General features: G+C 47.7%; 1 protein-coding gene across 1 annotated transcript in view; it reads left to right on the plus strand.

Moving 5' to 3' along the window:
• The first annotated feature begins 281 nt into the window (after positions 1-281).
• LOC139049928 (neprilysin-1-like) overlaps positions 282-18,536 on the plus strand; it is a 49,640-nt gene continuing 31,385 nt past the window's right edge. Inside the window, exons 1-3 of the mRNA XM_070525807.1 lie at positions 282-408; positions 4,907-5,230; positions 10,334-10,473. Of these exons, the coding sequence (XP_070381908.1) occupies positions 349-408; positions 4,907-5,230; positions 10,334-10,473 (524 nt within the window). The 5' untranslated portion in view covers positions 282-348. The remainder of the gene's footprint in view (positions 409-4,906; positions 5,231-10,333; positions 10,474-18,536) is intronic.

An 18,536-nucleotide genomic window follows, 5' to 3' on the forward strand; every position in this document is an offset into this window, starting at 1 on the left:
TCGAATCCCGGCCATGGCGGCGACATTTCGATGGAGGCGAAATGCGAAAACACCCGTGTACTTAGATTCAGGTGCACGTTAAAGATCCCCAGGTGCTCGAAATTTCCGGAGTCCTCCACTACGGCGTGGCTCATAATCAGAAAGTGGTTTTGGCACGTAAAACCCCATAATTTTGAGCAGTGCCTCTGCACGTTCTATCCGGATTGCGGCCTGAAGATGAAAACAAATGCCGCTCGTGGTGTCCGGCTGCTCGAGCCGCGAGAACGCGCAGAAGAAGAAGATCCATGCTCGCGTCCGGCCACGCATTTGCTGAGCTCCGCACTGCTAGCGTTCTTTTTACTGCCAGCCATGCACTACCTGCCACGTCTGCGCAAGCTCGCCACCAGAAAGAAGAAGCAAAAGCCCCAGGTGAGTGCTGTTCGTGTTATCCGTTAATTCGCACTTTAGAGCAACCACAAATGTGATGGCCGCCTTTGATGCGCGGTAGCTTAGCTGCAATTCCCTCGTCACTAACGATCAAAAGGTTTAGGACCGCCGTGCACGAATGGTTCCTCACGTAGCACGGCCGGGATGAGGACACCTAGTGTTCCTGCAGAACTCAACGGATCTGAACGGATCTGCTAACAAATTAGCTTTGGCCATAGGGTACGCGCAATACTTCGCGTTGTATTTCGGCCGCGCGCGGTAACACGGGCTTTAACTTGAAAGCGATCTGCTTTGGGGGCACAGCCTAGGTGGGCGCACGGCTCGTAGCTTTGCGTGCGCTGTGTTTTTACCGCTCAGTTTTGCGTTGAAGCGATAGACATCACGAAGGTCACTTCGCTCGCTGCTACTGCCGCAATTCTTCATGCCAGCGTTTTGACCGCGAGTTTCCGCGGCCATCGAGTATGAATGTTGATGTTTGCAGGTGCTCGCTGACACCGAGCTAGGTAACTTAGATAGCAAGGAAATGTTTTCAACGGGGAGTTCTACTCCTGCGCGGCTGCGTATGGCTCGGTCGCGCGAGCCCTGTCTCGAATAGGATCTACGATTCGGGCAATGCTGGCGCCAAGGCGACCGAGGGCCGATAGCGTCGTGTGCCATATAACTACCGTGTGCGCTATGGTACTAAAGCTTCCTCTTAAGAGGAAGCTTTTGCGCGGCCCCAACTCGGACACCGCCATTTCGAATACATGTAAGACGCAGAAATGCTTTTCTGAAATAACCCCCGTTCCAATATTATTGAAATTTGCGGCATTCGACAAAAAAAATCTCTAGTGTCGGTCGGAAGCGGAATTTCGATTTATGGCCTCAACTTCTCACAAATATTTTTATATATTTGTGTGTTTAAAAAAACGGATGCCCGAAGTTTAAAAATTCGTCCCTCTTGATCGAAAACATATATCGCTGTTCTGTAAATAGCATCCATCATAACATTGAAAGCGGGGAAATTTTATATATTAATTTGTTTGTCGCGTACGGTCCTGTAGAGCGGTGATGCGAGCGAAAGATTGACGCCACTCCGATGTATCGACATAACCAGAAATCGCTAGGCGAGCTTAATCGTTGAATTGCGTCCTTTAGTGGCACTCGCAGCTCGGCGTTGGTGTTTTTAGGTCAGCTGTAGGCGAATGCAATGCTTGAACAGAGCTCAGAGGCAACTGTTTTTCAATTATTAGCTGGTTAACTGTCATGCACCTTCTTGTGTGTGAGATCATTAGTGACGTCATTACTTCCGCGTTCTACTTCCGTGTTTCCAGGAATTTTGCCAAAGTTATGCTCACGTGGCGGTTCTCTAAAATCTATGAATCTATGCTTTCGTGCGTGGTAATCAGTGGTTTCTAACTAATTATACTTATTCCAGGCACTTCAGTACCTTAACTTGTAAGAAAACGTATGCTCTGATATCATATATATATATATATATAGGGAAATTACCTGTGCTTAATAAATGAAATGAAGAAACCATAAATTATTGTAAATTAAAGTGGATGAAAAAACAACTTGCCGCAGGTGGGAACCGAACCCACAACCTTCGCATTTCGCGTGCGATGCTCTACCAATTGAGCTACCGCGGCGCTGTTTCCCCATCCACTTTCTTGGGTATTTATGTGTCCTAGTGGAACCCTGGGAGTGTTACCCAGCGCCACCACTCACAGACCTTGGCGGCGGACGTGGAACGTCCTCCTTGCCGCAGGCGTCACGAGAACGTGATCTTTTTGGGTGAAGGAAACTGGTCAATAAACCCACATATGCTACCTGAAGGCATCAATGTTGCCGGATTCGAGACCCTCGTTATGTAATAAACGAGAAGAAAGGGGGTTAACCAAGGGGCCCGATTTTTATTAGTCATATCGTAAGAAGCCAACAAACACTGGCACCAAGGACAACATAGGGAAATTACCTGTGCTTAATAAATGAAATGAAGAAACGATAAATTATTGTAAATTAAAGTGGATGAAAAAACAACTTGCCGCAGGTGGGAACCGAACCCACAACCTTCGCACCTGCGGCAAGTTGTTTTTTCATCCACTTTAATTTACAATAATTTATCGTTTCTTCATTTCATTTATTAAGCACAGGTAATTTCCCTATGTTGTCCTTGGTGCCAGTGTTTGTTGGCTTCTTATGATATGACTAATAAAAATCGGGCCCCTCGGTTAACCCCCTTTCTTCTCGTTTATATATATATATATATGGCCTCAATTTTTTCTAATTTTTTTCTAATTTATGCTGCATTTCATCCTCGGCCGTTTGAGTGATTTCTATTTATTTTCGATTATTCCAGACGCTTCAGTAACTCAACTTGTACTCTGATATCATATGTATAATGAAACCCATGAATATTGTACTGTGGTATTTTTTATCTATCCTTTTCTGATTTATTTTGAATTTTCTCCTTGGTCGTCTCGGGAGGTGAACCAGAGGTGCTGCGCAAGAAACATGAATGCCACTCCATGCTCGTGCCACTAAAAAGCTCCATGTTCATTAGACAGCCATGTTTTATTCCTGTTCCTTAGTGATGTCACAGGCTCGTGCACACCACTGCTTGACCAGAACAGAGATAACCGAAAACACTGCAATGACTTACGAGAATTTCTTAAACGTCTACGAAGGTTTTGCAACATTGTTGCTCACACATCATTTGAGAACCACTTGTAATGCACGAAATTTGTCGGTTTTAGAGTTGCGATTAGATGTGATGTACAGAATTGCTATATAGTTTTTCATTGAGCTACAGAGCTGTGAACTTGATAGATTCGTTATCGGAAAGTTTGCAATTGTTGACAATTATTATAAATTTAGCGGTATAAATAAAAAGTCTTCTTCTAACAGTCCCTAGATATAAATCTTTTTCCTTTAAATGCGACAAACCTAATCAAATATGGTGCAGTGGTTGCAGAGAAAAACGATTTCTCCTATCCCGTATATTTAGATAAAGCCTCCAAGCTAAAGTTTACCCTTAAGCTGTAACACAATTTTAAGAATAAAGTAAAATCCTGCAATCGGAATGAAAGGATAGATTTTGTCAGGTCGTTGAAGGACGTGTAACACTTGGTTAAGCATTGATGATCATCAAAAATCGAACGCCTACGTTGGAAAGCGAATCTTTCGCGAAGGGGCTGTGATGTGAGCTGCCTTCGGTCTCATGCCATACAATGTTTAATCTCAATGCTTATGTTTTCACATAGCCAATGTCGAAACCTTTATTAACGCCATGCCATGATTATGCTTATGCGATAAATCGTTCATGAGCTATGCCGAAATGCAAACACCAGTTCATTCGAATGCGCATTCAGACATCAATGCAGTGTTGTCACAAAGCGAAGGCGATGTTTGATGTATGTCGAGGATAAAACTGTGAAAAGAGGGATTTGTCGACAGATGTACGCCGCGAAATACAGTGGTATGGTGGAGAATTATTTGATAGTTTCATTACTGCTGCTGTGGCCTTATGAACACTGGCGCCCATACTTTCCCGCGCACGAGCTCTCGCGCACACGTTCATTCGCGCACACGTGGTCTCGGTCACGTGCAACGTGACGTAACACACGCCCCAAAAGTCCCAAAGAGTCACTTGGCTTTCGCACCAAAAAAGTCTGCTCGCGAATATGACGCAGGTATTGCTGCGATAGCGTTAAGGGCCCCATGTCGCAGAACATCCGACGCCGGCGTCCAGCGTCTGCCGTCTTGTTAGCGATGGATCATTCCGAAACATGCAGGCTCTCCGTGTAGAGCAAGAACGTTAGTGAAGAAACTTAATTTCTCAAAGTAAAACGCGTCAGAAAAATCGTAAAGTATGGCTTAAACACAACCTACAGACGTGGCAGCGTCGGATTGCAATTTGAATATACGAGGAAATTTAGTCCTCCCGCTCGGAAATTAAACTCAAATTCGTTTTCCAGCATTTATATCATTGATAACGCGGCGCGCCCGGTTCTTTAGAGCACCATCCAGATGGCGCTCGCCTGCGCGCATCCGCGGCCCACTCAAGAGGCAACGTTTCTACCAGAAAGCTCGCCTTCGCGCATAGCGTTCGCGGCCAGCGTTTCAGGCTACAAACGTTATGGCTACATAAGCTGCTGTTGCCGGGAAACAGGAGAAGCAGTCAAGGATCTTAGAATGCTATCGCGTTCCGCACTTAGAGGCGAAGCTTAAACGGGCACCAAATTCTAGAGCACGGAGCGGTTGTGCCCGATGCCGAAGATCCATTCCGCCGTCAGACACGGAATTGTTTAACTTTCTACGTGCGGGCTGTTTGAAGAAACAACAGCATCTGCAGAAACGGTCAGGAAAGTCTGGAAGGGCTTGCAGAAAAGAAAGATAACAAAAGCTTCGCTCTAAAATGATATGATGGTGTTAATGCGGTGGCATAACGGTGATGACTATGCGTGGTCCTTGTCTCGGGTTCTTTCCGACGACGCAGCTGGCCAGGTGGTCCCAGACGCTGGACTTCCACACGGAGAGGACCAGATCCTCGACCGCATCGTGTGCGGCGCCCATAGAGATGCCTTCGCGACCGATCGACCACGGACTCAGGCCCCCGCCGATACGCGAGCGTGTGGCCGCCGTGGTAGTCGTGCCCGAGGAACTGCGCCACTGGGCAGATGACTTTCCGTGGCGCCGTGCGATGTACGCGGCCATCGTCGCGGCGGTCATCGTGGGCGTGTGCGCAGCGGCTCCGATCGTGGCATGGAAGGTGGTGGTCGAACCGCCCATCTGCGACGAGGACTGCATGTTATACACCAAGGTTCGTGCGCAATATAATCGCCTTCGCAGAAAGACGTGCGAAGGAGGGTTTTAGGCTGTAGCTGGTTCCACATTTCAGAGAACCGCCAAGTGAACGGGCGACTCTGGAGGTGGCAAGCGCTTGTGTAGCCTTCAGACTCGCGCGTGGCTCGCGAGCTGTTTTCACCGTAGTAGGGGTGACTACGTTGCAATGGCTCGGTGGCAGTGGCACGCACTGAAAATGAGGACGAGGCCACCCGGTCGCGGCAGTCTATTTCTATAAGAGCTGGAGTGTAGCGAGGTTGACGTACGCCGATCCTTGGTACGCGCGTTATAGAATCCTTCTAGTGGTCACAGTTTCTTCGAAACTAGTCTGCTACGGTGTAAGGCATTGCCACTGCTCTGTACTGAGAGGTGACCGAGCCACATGAAAAATATTTGTTGGATGCTGACAGTGGCGAGGCGCCCTCAAGGAAGTGTTCTACTACCTTGGCTGCGCCAGTTACTTAAAGTGTGTAGTAATAGCGGAAATAAAGCAAAAGGAAGTGTTCTGAAACGGTTTTCTGGAGAGGCGAGCTAGCAGCAGAGGCAATTGGCTGTAACCGACGCTCCTTGCGAGAGATTACGTGATCTTCACGTGAGTGCTCCTGCCTAACTTTTTCTCCTCTGTGTCCTACGCTCTTAATAAAGGTCTTTGTAGTTAATACATAGTTGTCACAGCATTCACTACCTTGGTAGTGTAGTTGGTAAGGGTAGAAGTAGTAGCGTCACAGACTAAAGAAAGTAGTCACCGTTGATAATGAAGCTCAGCTACCAATTCTAAATGCAGTTAGCACCGGAGGATATAAAATTTATACCCATTACTGATATATCGAATTCATTCACGACTTAGCAACAGAACCACAGCGTTGGGGTGATATCACTGATTTCAAAAGTTTTTTTTTTCTCGAGTTGGGCCGTTTTGATGCAGCAAATGTCCTCGAAACGTGCTTAGTTCACTCCATAGCTCTCCTGCAATAAAAATGCAGTTAATCTTCACTGATAGCGAATTAATTATGCACGATGAGACGCTGTAACGTTCCATGACGTCACAGCTAGCTGTTGCGGAACTTGGTTGATCGAGCTCCCTCTCTTGGTGAGAAATGATGTTTCGGAAATCGGCGAAGGTGATTTATTATTACAGATACCGTTACACTTTTCTTTAGTGTCCCTTCTTTTTCGTTAGTTTCAAACTAATAAAACAAACAAAAGTAAACAAATGAAGAAAACCAAACCCGCCATCAGTGTACTACAAACAATATAGTTTCCCTACAGTTCATTAAAAATTAGCGTGATCCCCTCATCCTTCGCAGTAGCGGTGTCTTCATGGAGCTCGTTCAAGTATGGTTGCTGCCGCATGACAGAGCCACCAACACTGTTTGGCAACGACGTCGTCTTTGCATAGGCAGTGTCTAAAGCTAGTGTATGCTTCTTCAGAATGGTTAGCGATATGCGCAGGTAATTACTGTTGTACCGGGAAATAGCCACTTTAATCATCGTAGTGAAGTAGTTGGTCCCCATGTGTATTTACTACGGCCAACTACGTTTCCAATTAGTATTCCACTGTGGCCAGTACTCTGATGCGATGCCTCGGCGCCGAACGCAGAGTATCGAAGCGATTGATTGCAACAGCGAATATACAAATGCCTCAGGCGCATTCGCGCCGTCGTCACTACCGCCGCCATTTCCACGCAGTCCCACTGACGGCGCTTGCGCGGCTCGCTCGCGGAGGCTCCAAACAGGCGGCGTGCGTTTGGCTGCAAAAACGAAGAAGCAAGCGAAGTGGGCGCTCTGTCACCGCTACGCTCAGTCGCCTCGGTGGCGAATTAAGGTCAGGGGTCTGCCTTACGCTCCAGGCAACTGTAAACTGGCAACGCACAGTCTATAGGCAAACTAGCGTTTCTGCTCAGCTGCTGTGAGTATGAGCACTAAGCTAACGATGTACCCCAGTCAGGCGGGCAAACTTAGTGTCACTTCGACTGAGTGCACTTCGCCGTTACTGTCCCTCGCACGCTGTCAGACGGAAAGGTTTAGTGACAATTGCTGTGGAGTGGTCTTGCCATGGAGTGTGCTCGAGGAACTTCTTTCGCTGCGTTGAAGTGTGCAGCCTGTATAGCAATGCGTCAAGGATAAGTAAATCAATGCTCACAGCAGAGTCACTGCAAATTCTAGGACCACTTTTACCACGCGAAGGTGTATACTATCACGCCTCCCCCTCCCGCCCCCCTCCCTGCCTAAAGCATTTGTCGTGTCCGTGGGCAAAAATAAGCCCTTTCTTGGGCCGATCCTTGAGGTAGTGGCATCGCAGGCTAAAATTGAAGTGAAAAGTGTGAAAACTCATTCCGATAACACCTACAGTGCATGCCACATGTTTAGACAAAGACGAGCATTACACACATCTTGTGTTAACGTGACGGATCATAAGCCAGTCGCTAACAATGGGAGGCACAGAATGATTGATAAGCACATCCGCTTGTAACAGGTGACGTGACGTCAATACCCATATCAAATATAAACTAAAGCGCAGGTTTGTTACAGCACAGTGTGTAACGCAGGACGTGACGTCACTACATTACATGTATGTAAACAGAGCCCGGCTAGTAAGGAATTGCATTTGTGTTCTGACCGTGCTGTGGGAAAGCCCCGTATAGTGAGGACTCCTGAAGAGCAGCGTGCATGCGATGAGCGGCGAAGAAAACTGAGCGAAATTGTGAACAGCGGCGTTGTGCCTGTACCACGTATGTACATAATGTCTAGGATGCTTAGTGCAAGCGCCAAGCATGGCAGGATAATCACAAATTTAATGAAGTCGCAAACGCGGCCAAGCGACGAAGCTACGATGCAATCAATCGTTTCGAGAGTGCAAATCCTAAATTAAAAAAAAAGTTCTGAACGCCCGAATTTTGATTTAGTTTCTCTGTGTGTGTTCGACTGTGGTTCGAGGTTAAGTGCATTTCGCTATTCTCGACTCCACTCTTTGTAGGGACTCGAAGTAGCGGCGCAAGGCAAGTAGCAAGCGGTTGAAACGTCTTTGGCTAATCATTAGGTAAATTGCATGCGATGTGGTTTTGTGAATAATTTCAAGCTACGTCGCAATGGGCAGTCATTGTAGGTATCGTTTACAACTTTGCTGTTCAACCACCTGTACAGCGTGGCTTGGAGGAAGTTTTTTTTCTCATGAGTTCAAATGTTATGCGAATATTTTGGTAACTTCAGAGAGGCACCTGTTCACATTCACGCTCTGGCCAGCCATTTGTTTCACGTTCCGCTACGCGAGATGAACGCAGGAATCACCAAACGCGAGTTTGCGACTGTAGCGCCCTCTGCGAAAGACTTGCCGAATTCGAAGTTCAGCAGATCACAGCTTAAGGAGAGATTAGTTTTCACTTGCACTCACCGTGGTTCGCACCAACGCAGACAAGGTCAAGCTTTTTATTGATGACAAATGTTCGGAATGCGAACGGATAAGTGATTCTCGGGGTACTGGAATAGGAGGCTGCGAACTGCTCTGGCAGCATCTTGTATGTACTCCACCTTAGCCTGAAGTGTCTTGGGAACTGAAAAGAAACTACGGAAATGCGAAAGTTGCAGTATCCAGCGCAGGACCTCATGATGCACGTTCATACGTCCTGAAGGTCATGGTATGCCACAACATCGATGACCTTGGATGTCTGCTCTCGTTGGTGCTCCTATATAGCGGTGGTAAACAATTGAGACCTCTTCGTTGACCGATAAGCTACAAGATTCCGACAGCAAACGCACTTTTGTGCTTGACATGCAGATACACGGTTTGTATCGCAACTGCCTGCCCCAAAGTGGAGCCCGAACTGAACGGCCCGCTCTTAGTCGCGTGCTGCACGACGAGACCGCACCGCGCTCCACCGTCGATCGCTGCGGTGGCCTGGTGGCGTGCACATGTGACGTTGTCGTCCATGCCGAATGTGCTGAACGGCAAGCATGGCGCCCAGACGAATGTGCGCTACCGCACGAGTGCACTGAAAACATATCAAGAGTAGTTAGCCTAATATAACATTTGTGACATTGGTGAAGCAAAAAAAAAGAAAAAACTTCAAACAGTAATTTACGACGAATTCCGCATTTCGACCCTGCTCATTTTGGGTACATTCCTTGCTTGTAATGGCTCAACGCTAACGGACGTGTTAATGCGTTTGCAAAAATTACACTTTTGATGGTGGAAGTTCTGGGACAGGGTCCTGCACATTTCGCTGCCATTGTTCGATAATAGGCTTTGCGCTCGTCGCTGCACTTCTACTGCTCAAATTTTGCCGATAGATCGCGTTTAGGAGTCTCTGTCGTTTAGTATAACACTTACCACAGTTTGTTTCCCAGTTATTAAGAAGAGAGTTTGAATTTACCTTCACCTCTGGGGATGCGAGCTGCTGCCGCGACGGCGGAAGCATAAGGATGTGTTGCCGCCTGCCGGCACCTGCAGAAAGTAGCATTTCAGGGACGGCATTTGTGTGTAGCCCGCTCCTAGAAGAGCCCTAAACGTACCTATCATGATCAATGCTTCACGTTTCAGTGCGAAATTTTAAAGTGATTAGCATTCTCAGGGTACTTGACGCATTTTCTGAGGCCTGTCTGTCGGTCTGCCTGCCTGCCTGCCTGCCTGCCTGCCTGCCTACCTACCTGCCTGTGTTTTTAGGCGCTTTCCCGAGAATGTGGGTCGTTGGGTAGTACATGGCTATATTAGTGACTCATTAACCTGCTGCGGTGAGGGAAAAGGGTTCGATACCAACCATTGGACCGATTTGGATCATTGGTATGTGGTACTGGACATGTGCTGCTGTTCAATGAACCTCTTTGATGCGAACCTAGAGCAGCGTGTAGATGCCACTTGGTGTTTGCCACACTCTTTGACAACAGCTTGTGTCAATTGGTGTGTGCCACGGAATCAATGTCGACATTCCTGCCGTATATTGTTTCGTCAGGAAATAAAAAATGTCCGCGCATGCAGAAAGTTTAGGTCAAATGGCTCACCATGTTTTGTCAATGAACGAGCCAGCTAGCCAAGTGCTTTTTAGTAACTATGACGCGTTGCTCACTACTTCTCGGCGGTGTGCAGCTGCTCAACGAAACCATGGACTGGTCGGTGGATCCTTGCCAAGACTTCTACCGCTTCGTGTGTGGCCGCTTGAAGAACAAGTCGTCTGTGCGCCGCTATATTAGCCACCGATTGATCCAAGCGGTTGCCGACATCGTCAGGTGGGGGACGTTATCTTGTGTCTTAAGAGTTCACATGCAGAACCACCAAAGTGGTATTAGTTGAAAAGCTTGGGCGACTGGGCACATGGAGTAACGCAATTTCAAATACTTTATTTCCAAACCTTTTTGGAGTGGTTGAGAGTCGACTTCGTCTTTAAGCCATAGCTTTTTTTAGCTCTTTCCCTGACTGTGATGTACATCACTTTCTGGCCATTTATGTGACTTTGAGGGTGTTCTTGACACGTGCTTAAGAGCGCTGAACAGGCTCCGGTTGGGGATGTTTGTGTGTGTGTGTGTGTGTGTGTGCGTGTGTGCGTGCGTGCGTGTGTGTGCGTGCGTGCGTGTGTGTGTGTGTGTGTGTGTGTGTGTGTGTGTGTGTGTGTGTGTGTGTGTGTGTGTGTGTGTGTGTGTGTGTGTGTGTGTGTGTGTGTGTGTGTATCCGTGCGTAATTTTCAAAGGCAGCTTCCTCAGAACTGTAACACGACGCTCTAAACATTAGGCCACGGATAGAGATGCAATGACCGGGAAAAACCGGGTAGACTAGGGAAAAACCAATTCCTTCTTTTTTAGACAGAGAATGTGGAAAAAAAGGCAAATAAAAATTTAAGAATCATCTTTAGATTGAAGGCTGGGTTTGTTGATATAGCATACTAGGAGCTGGATTGCACGATATTTTGACTGGACAGAGAGAAGAGAAACACACACAGCAAAGCGCTGATTGCTGCTCACACGTACAGACACTCACGCACATGTGCTCTAACCCAGGACCTTTGGTTTCAGTCGAACCCACGACCTTTGGTGTTAACTTGGGCGAAGTGGGTAAGGTACAGTTAAGGTGGCTTTAATTAGGGCACTCGTAACCCACGCCTTTTAGTGGGCGAAAACAAGTAATCAGAAGTAATGATAATGTTAAGTAATTTAATGGATGTTTCTTGGGTGCGCAAGCTTTCGCCATCGTGACTTTTGGCGTATGCTAAAGTGACTGCCATTTTTTCTATTCTTGGAAGAATTAATATAAGCTATTCTCAGTATTCTCCAATATTACCAACATTTTCTGAAACACAAACACAAAAAAGATTTTTCGTCTCGCTCAAGATTTTCGGAAATTATCCATCTATAGCCATGGACGCATTAAATCTCCAAGCGTTGGCCTAGGGATAAAAAGTGCACTTGACGCCTTAGCCTAGTTGCACAGCAGTAACCTTCATCGTCGGCTAGATGTGAAGTGGCCGTGGATATTGCGGCTGACGATGAAGATAGGAGCTACGGGTCACTTTTGTCGCCAAATTTCAGTGCGAGTCTTGCCATCGTACTTTGGTGCTGTGGCGCACCCCTACGAGGTTGAACCCACATCGTCTCGTGTGATTCAGCGCGTTTTAATGCTGAATAAGATTTCGGCTTCTTCTGCAATGTCCACCATGGTGGTTGAAGTGCGTGTTCGTCACTGACGTATGCAACGCGTCTCCTGTTGTAAACCGCCATTTTCCCCTTGCTGGCTCATAAAAGCGTCCCTTACACCAAGTGGTACTGTGCGTAGGACCTCGATAAGTTTATTTTTTTGATGACGTCGTTCACGGCAGCGGCCGTACGTTAGGATATGTGTTTATGATCAGTTATAAAACTCGGAAATTTAAATTACCTTTTTATTTCACCAGAGGGGACATGTTCCAAATTGAAATTGGAAGCTAGCGAGACCGTTAAGCCCAGCCACTTGCTAGACACCCTCAGCCTCTAAGCTTAGTTCTGAGAAACATGGCCTGAAATCGAGCAGCGTAACGCACGTCTGTTCTACCTAACACTCGTTATATTTTTTCAGAATTGGAATTTATTATTAGAAGATAGGTCAGATTACAAGTATTTAGTATGCAGAAGGAGGTCCCATCGAGTAGTTTCCTACTGAAGTCATTAGAGGAAACAATGGCACTGCGGTCATTCTGCTATTATGGCAGTGATGGTCACTGCATGAATCTACCTCGTATAGTTGTGCCTGCGGCTTCTTCAGACGTTCTTGTGGCGTAACTTACTAGATTTCACGTGCGTATCTATCGTTCATATCGTAGTTTTGACACGTAAAACCTCATAATTTTGTTGAATAATGCCGGAGAATCGATTGTAACGACCGAAGTGCACGGTAGGGTACAGGCGTTTAAGTTCATGAACTTAATTTGCGCCAATAAAACCTGTCGAAGCTTTCACAATTGCTTTATAAGAACGCTATAGCCCCTGGCAACGTTTAGCGCTAGAACGTTATCTACTGAGGCGAGTCTAGCAGTGCTATTGGAGGAATTAGAGGGAAGTAAATGGGATATAATAGGGCTCAGTGAAGTTCGGAGAAGAAAAGAAGCACATTCAATTCCTGAAAACTTGCACGTTCTGTGCTACCGGGGCTTAGCGGAGAGACGAGAACTAGCAGTCGGACTCTTGATTAATAAGGATACAGCTGGTAACATACAGGAATTCTATAGCATTAACGAGAGGGTGGCAGGTCTGGTTGTGAAACATAATAAGAGGTACAAACTGAAGGTCATACCAGTCCACGCCCCTACATCCAGTCATGATTAGCAGGAAGTCGAAAGCTTCTATGAAGACTCGTAATCAGCGATGGGTAATGTAAAACAAAATACACTGTACTGATGGGCGACTTCAATGCCAGGGTAGGCAAGAAGCACGCTGGAGACAAGTCAGGGGGGGGGGATATGGCATAGGCGCTAGGAATAGCAGGTAAGAGTTATTAGCAGAGTTTGCAGAACAGAATATTATGCGGATAATGAATACCTTCTTCCGCAAGCGGGATAGACCAAAGTGGACGTGGAGGAGCCCGAATGACGAGAATAGAAATGAAATACACTTTATACTCTGCGCTAATCCTGGCATCATACAAGATGTAGACGTGCTCGGCAAGGTGCGCTGTAGTGACCATAGGATGGTGCGAATTCGAATTAACCTAGACTTTAGGAGGGAACGGAAGAAACTGGTGCATAAGAAGCCGATGAATGAGTCACTAGAGGAATTCGGGATCAAGCTACAGAAGAGGTATTCGGCTTTACCTCAGGAAGAGGACCTTAGTGTGAAATAATGAACGACAATCTTATGGGCATCGTTAAGGAGTGTGCAGTAGAAGTCGGTGGTAACTCCGTTAGACAGGATACCAATAAGCTATCGCAGGAGAAGAAAGATCTGATCAAGAAACGCCAATGTATGAAAGTCTCTAACGCTACAGCTACAATAGAACTGGCAGAACTTTCGAAGTTAATCAACAAGATTAAGAAAGCTGACATAAGAAAGCATAATATGGATAGAATAGAACATGCTGTCAGGAATGGAGGAAGCCTAAAAGCAGTGAGGAATAAACTAGGAATTGGCAAGAATCAGATGTATGCGTTAAGAGACAAAGCCGGCAATATCATTACTAATATGGATGAGATAGTACAAGTGGCTGAGGAGTTCTATAGAGATTTATACAGTACCAGTGCCACCCACGACGATAATGGAAGAGAAAATAGTCTAGAGGAATTCGAAATCCCACATGTAACGCCGGAAGAAGTAAAGAAAGCCTTGGGAGATATGCAAAGGGGGAAGGCAGCTGGGGAGGATCAGGTAACAGCAGATTTATTGAAAGATGGTGGGCAGATTGTTCTAGAGAAACTGGCCACCCTGTATACGCAATGCCTCATAACGTCGAGCGTACCGGAATCTTGGAAAAACGCTAACATAATCCTAATCCATAAGAAAGGGGATGCCAAAGACTTGAAAAATTATAGACCGATCAGCTTACTGTCCGTTGCCTACAAGGTAATCGCAAATAGAATCAGGAACACTTTAGACTTCTGTCAAGCAAAGGACCAGGCAGGATTCCGTAAAGGCTACTCAACAATAGATCATATTCACACTATTAATCAGGTGATAGAGAAATGTGCGGAATATAACCAACCCTTATATATAGCTTTCATTGATTACGAGAAAGCGCTTGATTCAGTCGAAACCTCAGCAGTCATGGAGGCATTACGGAATCAGGGTGTAGACGAGCCGTAGGTAAAAATACTGAAATGTATCTATAGCGGCTCCACAGCCACCGTAGTCCTCCATCAAGAAAGCAACAAAATCCCAATAAAGAAAGGCGTCAGGCAGGGAGATACGATCCCTCCATTGCTATTCAACGCGTGTCTACAGGAGGTATTCGGTGACCTGGATTGGAAAGAATTGGGGATAAGAGTTAATGGAGAATACCTTAGTAACTTGCGCTTCGCCGATGATATTTCCTTGCTTAGTAACTCAGGGCACCAATCGCAATGCATGCTCAATGACCTGGAGAGGCAAAGCAGAAGGGTGGGTCTAAAAATTAATCTGCCAAAAACTAAAGTAATGTTCAACAGTCTCCGTAGAGAACAGCAGTTTTTGATAGGGTGCGAGGTACTGGAAGTGGTGACGGAATGCATCTACTTAGGGCAGGTAGTGATCGCGTATCGATGTGATGAGACTGAAATAATCAGAAGAATAGGAATGGGCTGGGGTGCGTTTGGTAGACATTCTCAGATCATGAACAGCAGGTTGCCATTATCCCTCAAGAGAAAATTGTATAACAGCTGTGTCTTACCAGCACTCATGTACGGGGCAGAAACCTGGAGGCTTACGAAAAGGGTTGTACTTAAATTGAGGTCGACACAACGAGCTATGAAAAGAAGAATGATGGGTGTAACGTTAATGGATAAGAAAAGAGCAGATTGGGTGAGGGAACAAACGCGAGTTAATGACATCCTATTTGAAATCAAGAAAAAGAAATGGGCATGGGCACGACATGTAGTGAGGAGGGAAGATAACCGGTCATTAAAGTTACGGACTGGCGTAGCAGGCGGCAGAAACTTAGTGGGCGGATGAGATTAAGAAGATTGCAGGGACAACATGGCCACAATTAGTATGTGACCGGGGTAGTTGGATCAGTATGGCAGAGGCCTTTGCCCTGCAGTGGGCGTAACCATGCTGCTGCTGATGATGATAGCGCTATTATTATGCTGGTTGCAATTAAATGGACTAAGTGAACTGTTAAACGAATGCAAATATCAGTGACATCATTTTATCACTCCATTGTTCAGACACGTAACATCCGGATACGAAGTAAATTTATTAGTTGTTTGCGTAAATAACAAATTAGGATAATTAACTTTCCACAATTCCATAAAATGAGTGGTTTGTATCCCGTCCACGGGATGATCTAGCCCAGCGAAGAAATTTTTAGTGAACGTGCTCCTCCAACACATATCCGAACAAATATTTTGCAATTAGCCATTCTTTGAGAGCGTAATTGACGCAGGAAAAGTACGTCTGTAAGGCCATCCTGACCGCACTTAGCCTTTTGTGATATTGCCATCAATCGTATGGCGCCGTAGAGATGTTCGTTGCGACCAGTCCGCTTCCCATTTTTATTCACGTCGTTCTTTCGAAGGCAAGCGGTTTAAAGTTTTATTGCCAACATAGGCGGGAACGTGTCCGCCGAAGGTTTTTTTGCTTGCTCGCAGAAGCGATAAATGGCGCAATAATGGTGCAGATTTAGTGCGTCGCTGGCAGTATGATAATGCGCTGCCGCCGAGGCAAGGAAGATAACGAAGATGAACAGCTAGTACTGCTCATTGAGCCGGGCAATGGTGACGGTGCCATTGGGACGAAATCTGGGGCACCTGTATTGACGGCTAAAGCGTTTTTTTTCCGTTGATTTCGCTTTCAGAAAGAGATATGCTTTAAGTGCAGTGTCAATGGTTCCTGTCTCGTGTATTTACATCTGGTTTAAAAAAACCATACATCCTATTCGTCCCCGAAAGTAGGTGAAAGCAAGGAAATGCGCACGCGCGCATGCACACACAAACAGTGAGAGAGAGAGAGAGAGAGAGATACCAAAGGTGGGCGGTGCTCCGCTGGAAGCGACTGGTGTTGCCGCTAGTCCTGCTGCGGGCCGGAACTCGGAAGTGGCAGTCGAGGGTGCTGGCCAGGTCCCGAGACGAGGCCTAACATGGTCGGCGTGTCTGTGCCACGTGGCCCCATCTGGAATGCGGACGAGCAGCGATGAGGCGCTGTCATGAGACACCACCTGTCCAGCGGACCAGGGTGGGCCAGGACGGAAGTTCCTGGCGAAAACTGGAGCTCCCGACTCCGGCAAAGGCCCGGGATGGCATCCCTGGTCAGCAGCCAGCTTCTGCTTCACCTGCTTCAGGATCACTATCGATCGGAGGTCCGGATGCAAGGCGTCCAAGGGCGCCTTGACCATCCGACCCAGCATGAGCTCACCGGGGGCATGGCAAGCGACATCCTGGGGGGTGGTCCGGTACTTGAACAGTACCCGGGCCAACTGCGTCCGGAAATCCCAAGTCTGGCTCTTCTTGAGCTTGTCCTTGATGGTTTGCACCACCCGCTCGGCTGCAGCGTTTGAAGCAGGGTGGTATGGCGGAACCATCATCGGGCGGATTCCATTCTTCGTCAGCCAGGCCAGGTACTCTGTGCTTGCGAAAGCAGGACCATTGTCGGACACTATGACGTCCGGCAGCCCCTGGGCGGCGAAGACCTGTCGTAGCGCTGCAGTGGCCGCGCCTGCTGATAGAGTGGTGACAGGTAGAACCTCCACCCACTTCGTAAAGGCGTCCACCACCACACTAAGGCTCTGCAGCATGAAGCCGACGAGAAGGAAACGACGCAGGTCGTTCCAGGCCATCCTTGTCGCGGTGTGCCAGGACGGCTCACACGCCGAGGGCGATGAATCTATGGTCAGGAGAAGCTTGGAAGGATCGAAGTGTACCAGCACTGGAGCCTTGATTAGCTCCTTGCTTCGCTGGAAAGCCCGTTCCTGCTCCTTCTTCCAGACCCATTGCTGACCATCTTGAAGCAGAAAATGGAGTGGCTGTAGATGCACCGACAGGTTCGGCAGGAAAATCCTCTAGAAGTTGATTAGGCCGAGGTAGCTCTGAAGCTCCTCCTTGTTCTTGGGCTTAGGTGCCTTGAGCACAGCATCAACTTTGCGTGGAGCCGGGGCTAGGCCTGCCTGGGAAATTACATTCTCGCACGCACTCAACACTGGGGGCCAGGAAAACGCACTTTTCCAGCTTGAGCTTGAGACCGGCATTATGCAGTCGTGCCAGGACGTTGCGCAGGTTCTGCAGATGGTCGCCGTCGTCGCTGCCAGTAACCAGGATGTCGTCCAAGTATACCGCCACGTGTCTCATTCCCCTGAAGAGTTTGTCCATCTTCCTCTGAAATATGGCCGGGGCTGGGGCCACACCAAACGGTAAGCGCGTGTACTGGAAGAGCCCCAAAGTTGTTATTCTGATATACTTCCGGGAGGCAGCCTGGAGCACCAGCTGCCGTAAGCATGTCTGAGGTCAAGCTTGCTAAACTTCTGTCCGCCGGACAACGCTGACCAGAGATCTTCAATCTGGGGCAGCGGGTACTTCTCGATGGTAGCGACGGGGTTGATGGTAACCTTGAAATCCCCGCAGATCCTGACACTGCCGTCCAGCTTGAGGACTGGTACGATGGAAGCGGCCAATTCAGACGTCTTGACGGGCACCGGCACGCCCTCTCGCTGTAACCGTTGCAGCTACTGGCAGACCCCGTCCTTGAAGGCGAACGGCAGTGGGCGAGGCATGAAAAAACGTGGCTGGGCTCCCTCAGGTACATGGATGCCAGCCGTTGTGCCGGCGAATGTGCCCACCCCTGACTGGAACAGGGACTTGAACTAGGTCAGGAGGCTGGGGACGTCTTGTACCACATGCAGACTGGTTTCCTGGTACTCTGGCAGACACACGCCCAGTGCATGAATCCAGTTTCGGCCCAGCATTGTCGGCGACGACCCCTTGGTTAAGTAAAGGGGAAGGATTGCCTCCCTGTCACCAAAGCGAATGCCTGCCTGTGCTTGACACTGGACCTAAGATGTCTGCGCGGAGTAGCTGCACAGCATCACGCCCGAAGCCTCAACGAACGCACCGGGGAAGGCATGCTTGAAGAGTTTCCCGGCCATTATTGACACGGTGGCCCCTGTGTCCAGCTCCATGGAAATCGGGTACCCGCAGATTTCGACGGTC

The sequence above is a fragment of the Dermacentor albipictus genome, chromosome 9 (genome assembly GCF_038994185.2).
Source record: "Dermacentor albipictus isolate Rhodes 1998 colony chromosome 9, USDA_Dalb.pri_finalv2, whole genome shotgun sequence".
NCBI classification, from domain to species: Eukaryota; Metazoa; Arthropoda; class Arachnida; order Ixodida; family Ixodidae; genus Dermacentor; species Dermacentor albipictus.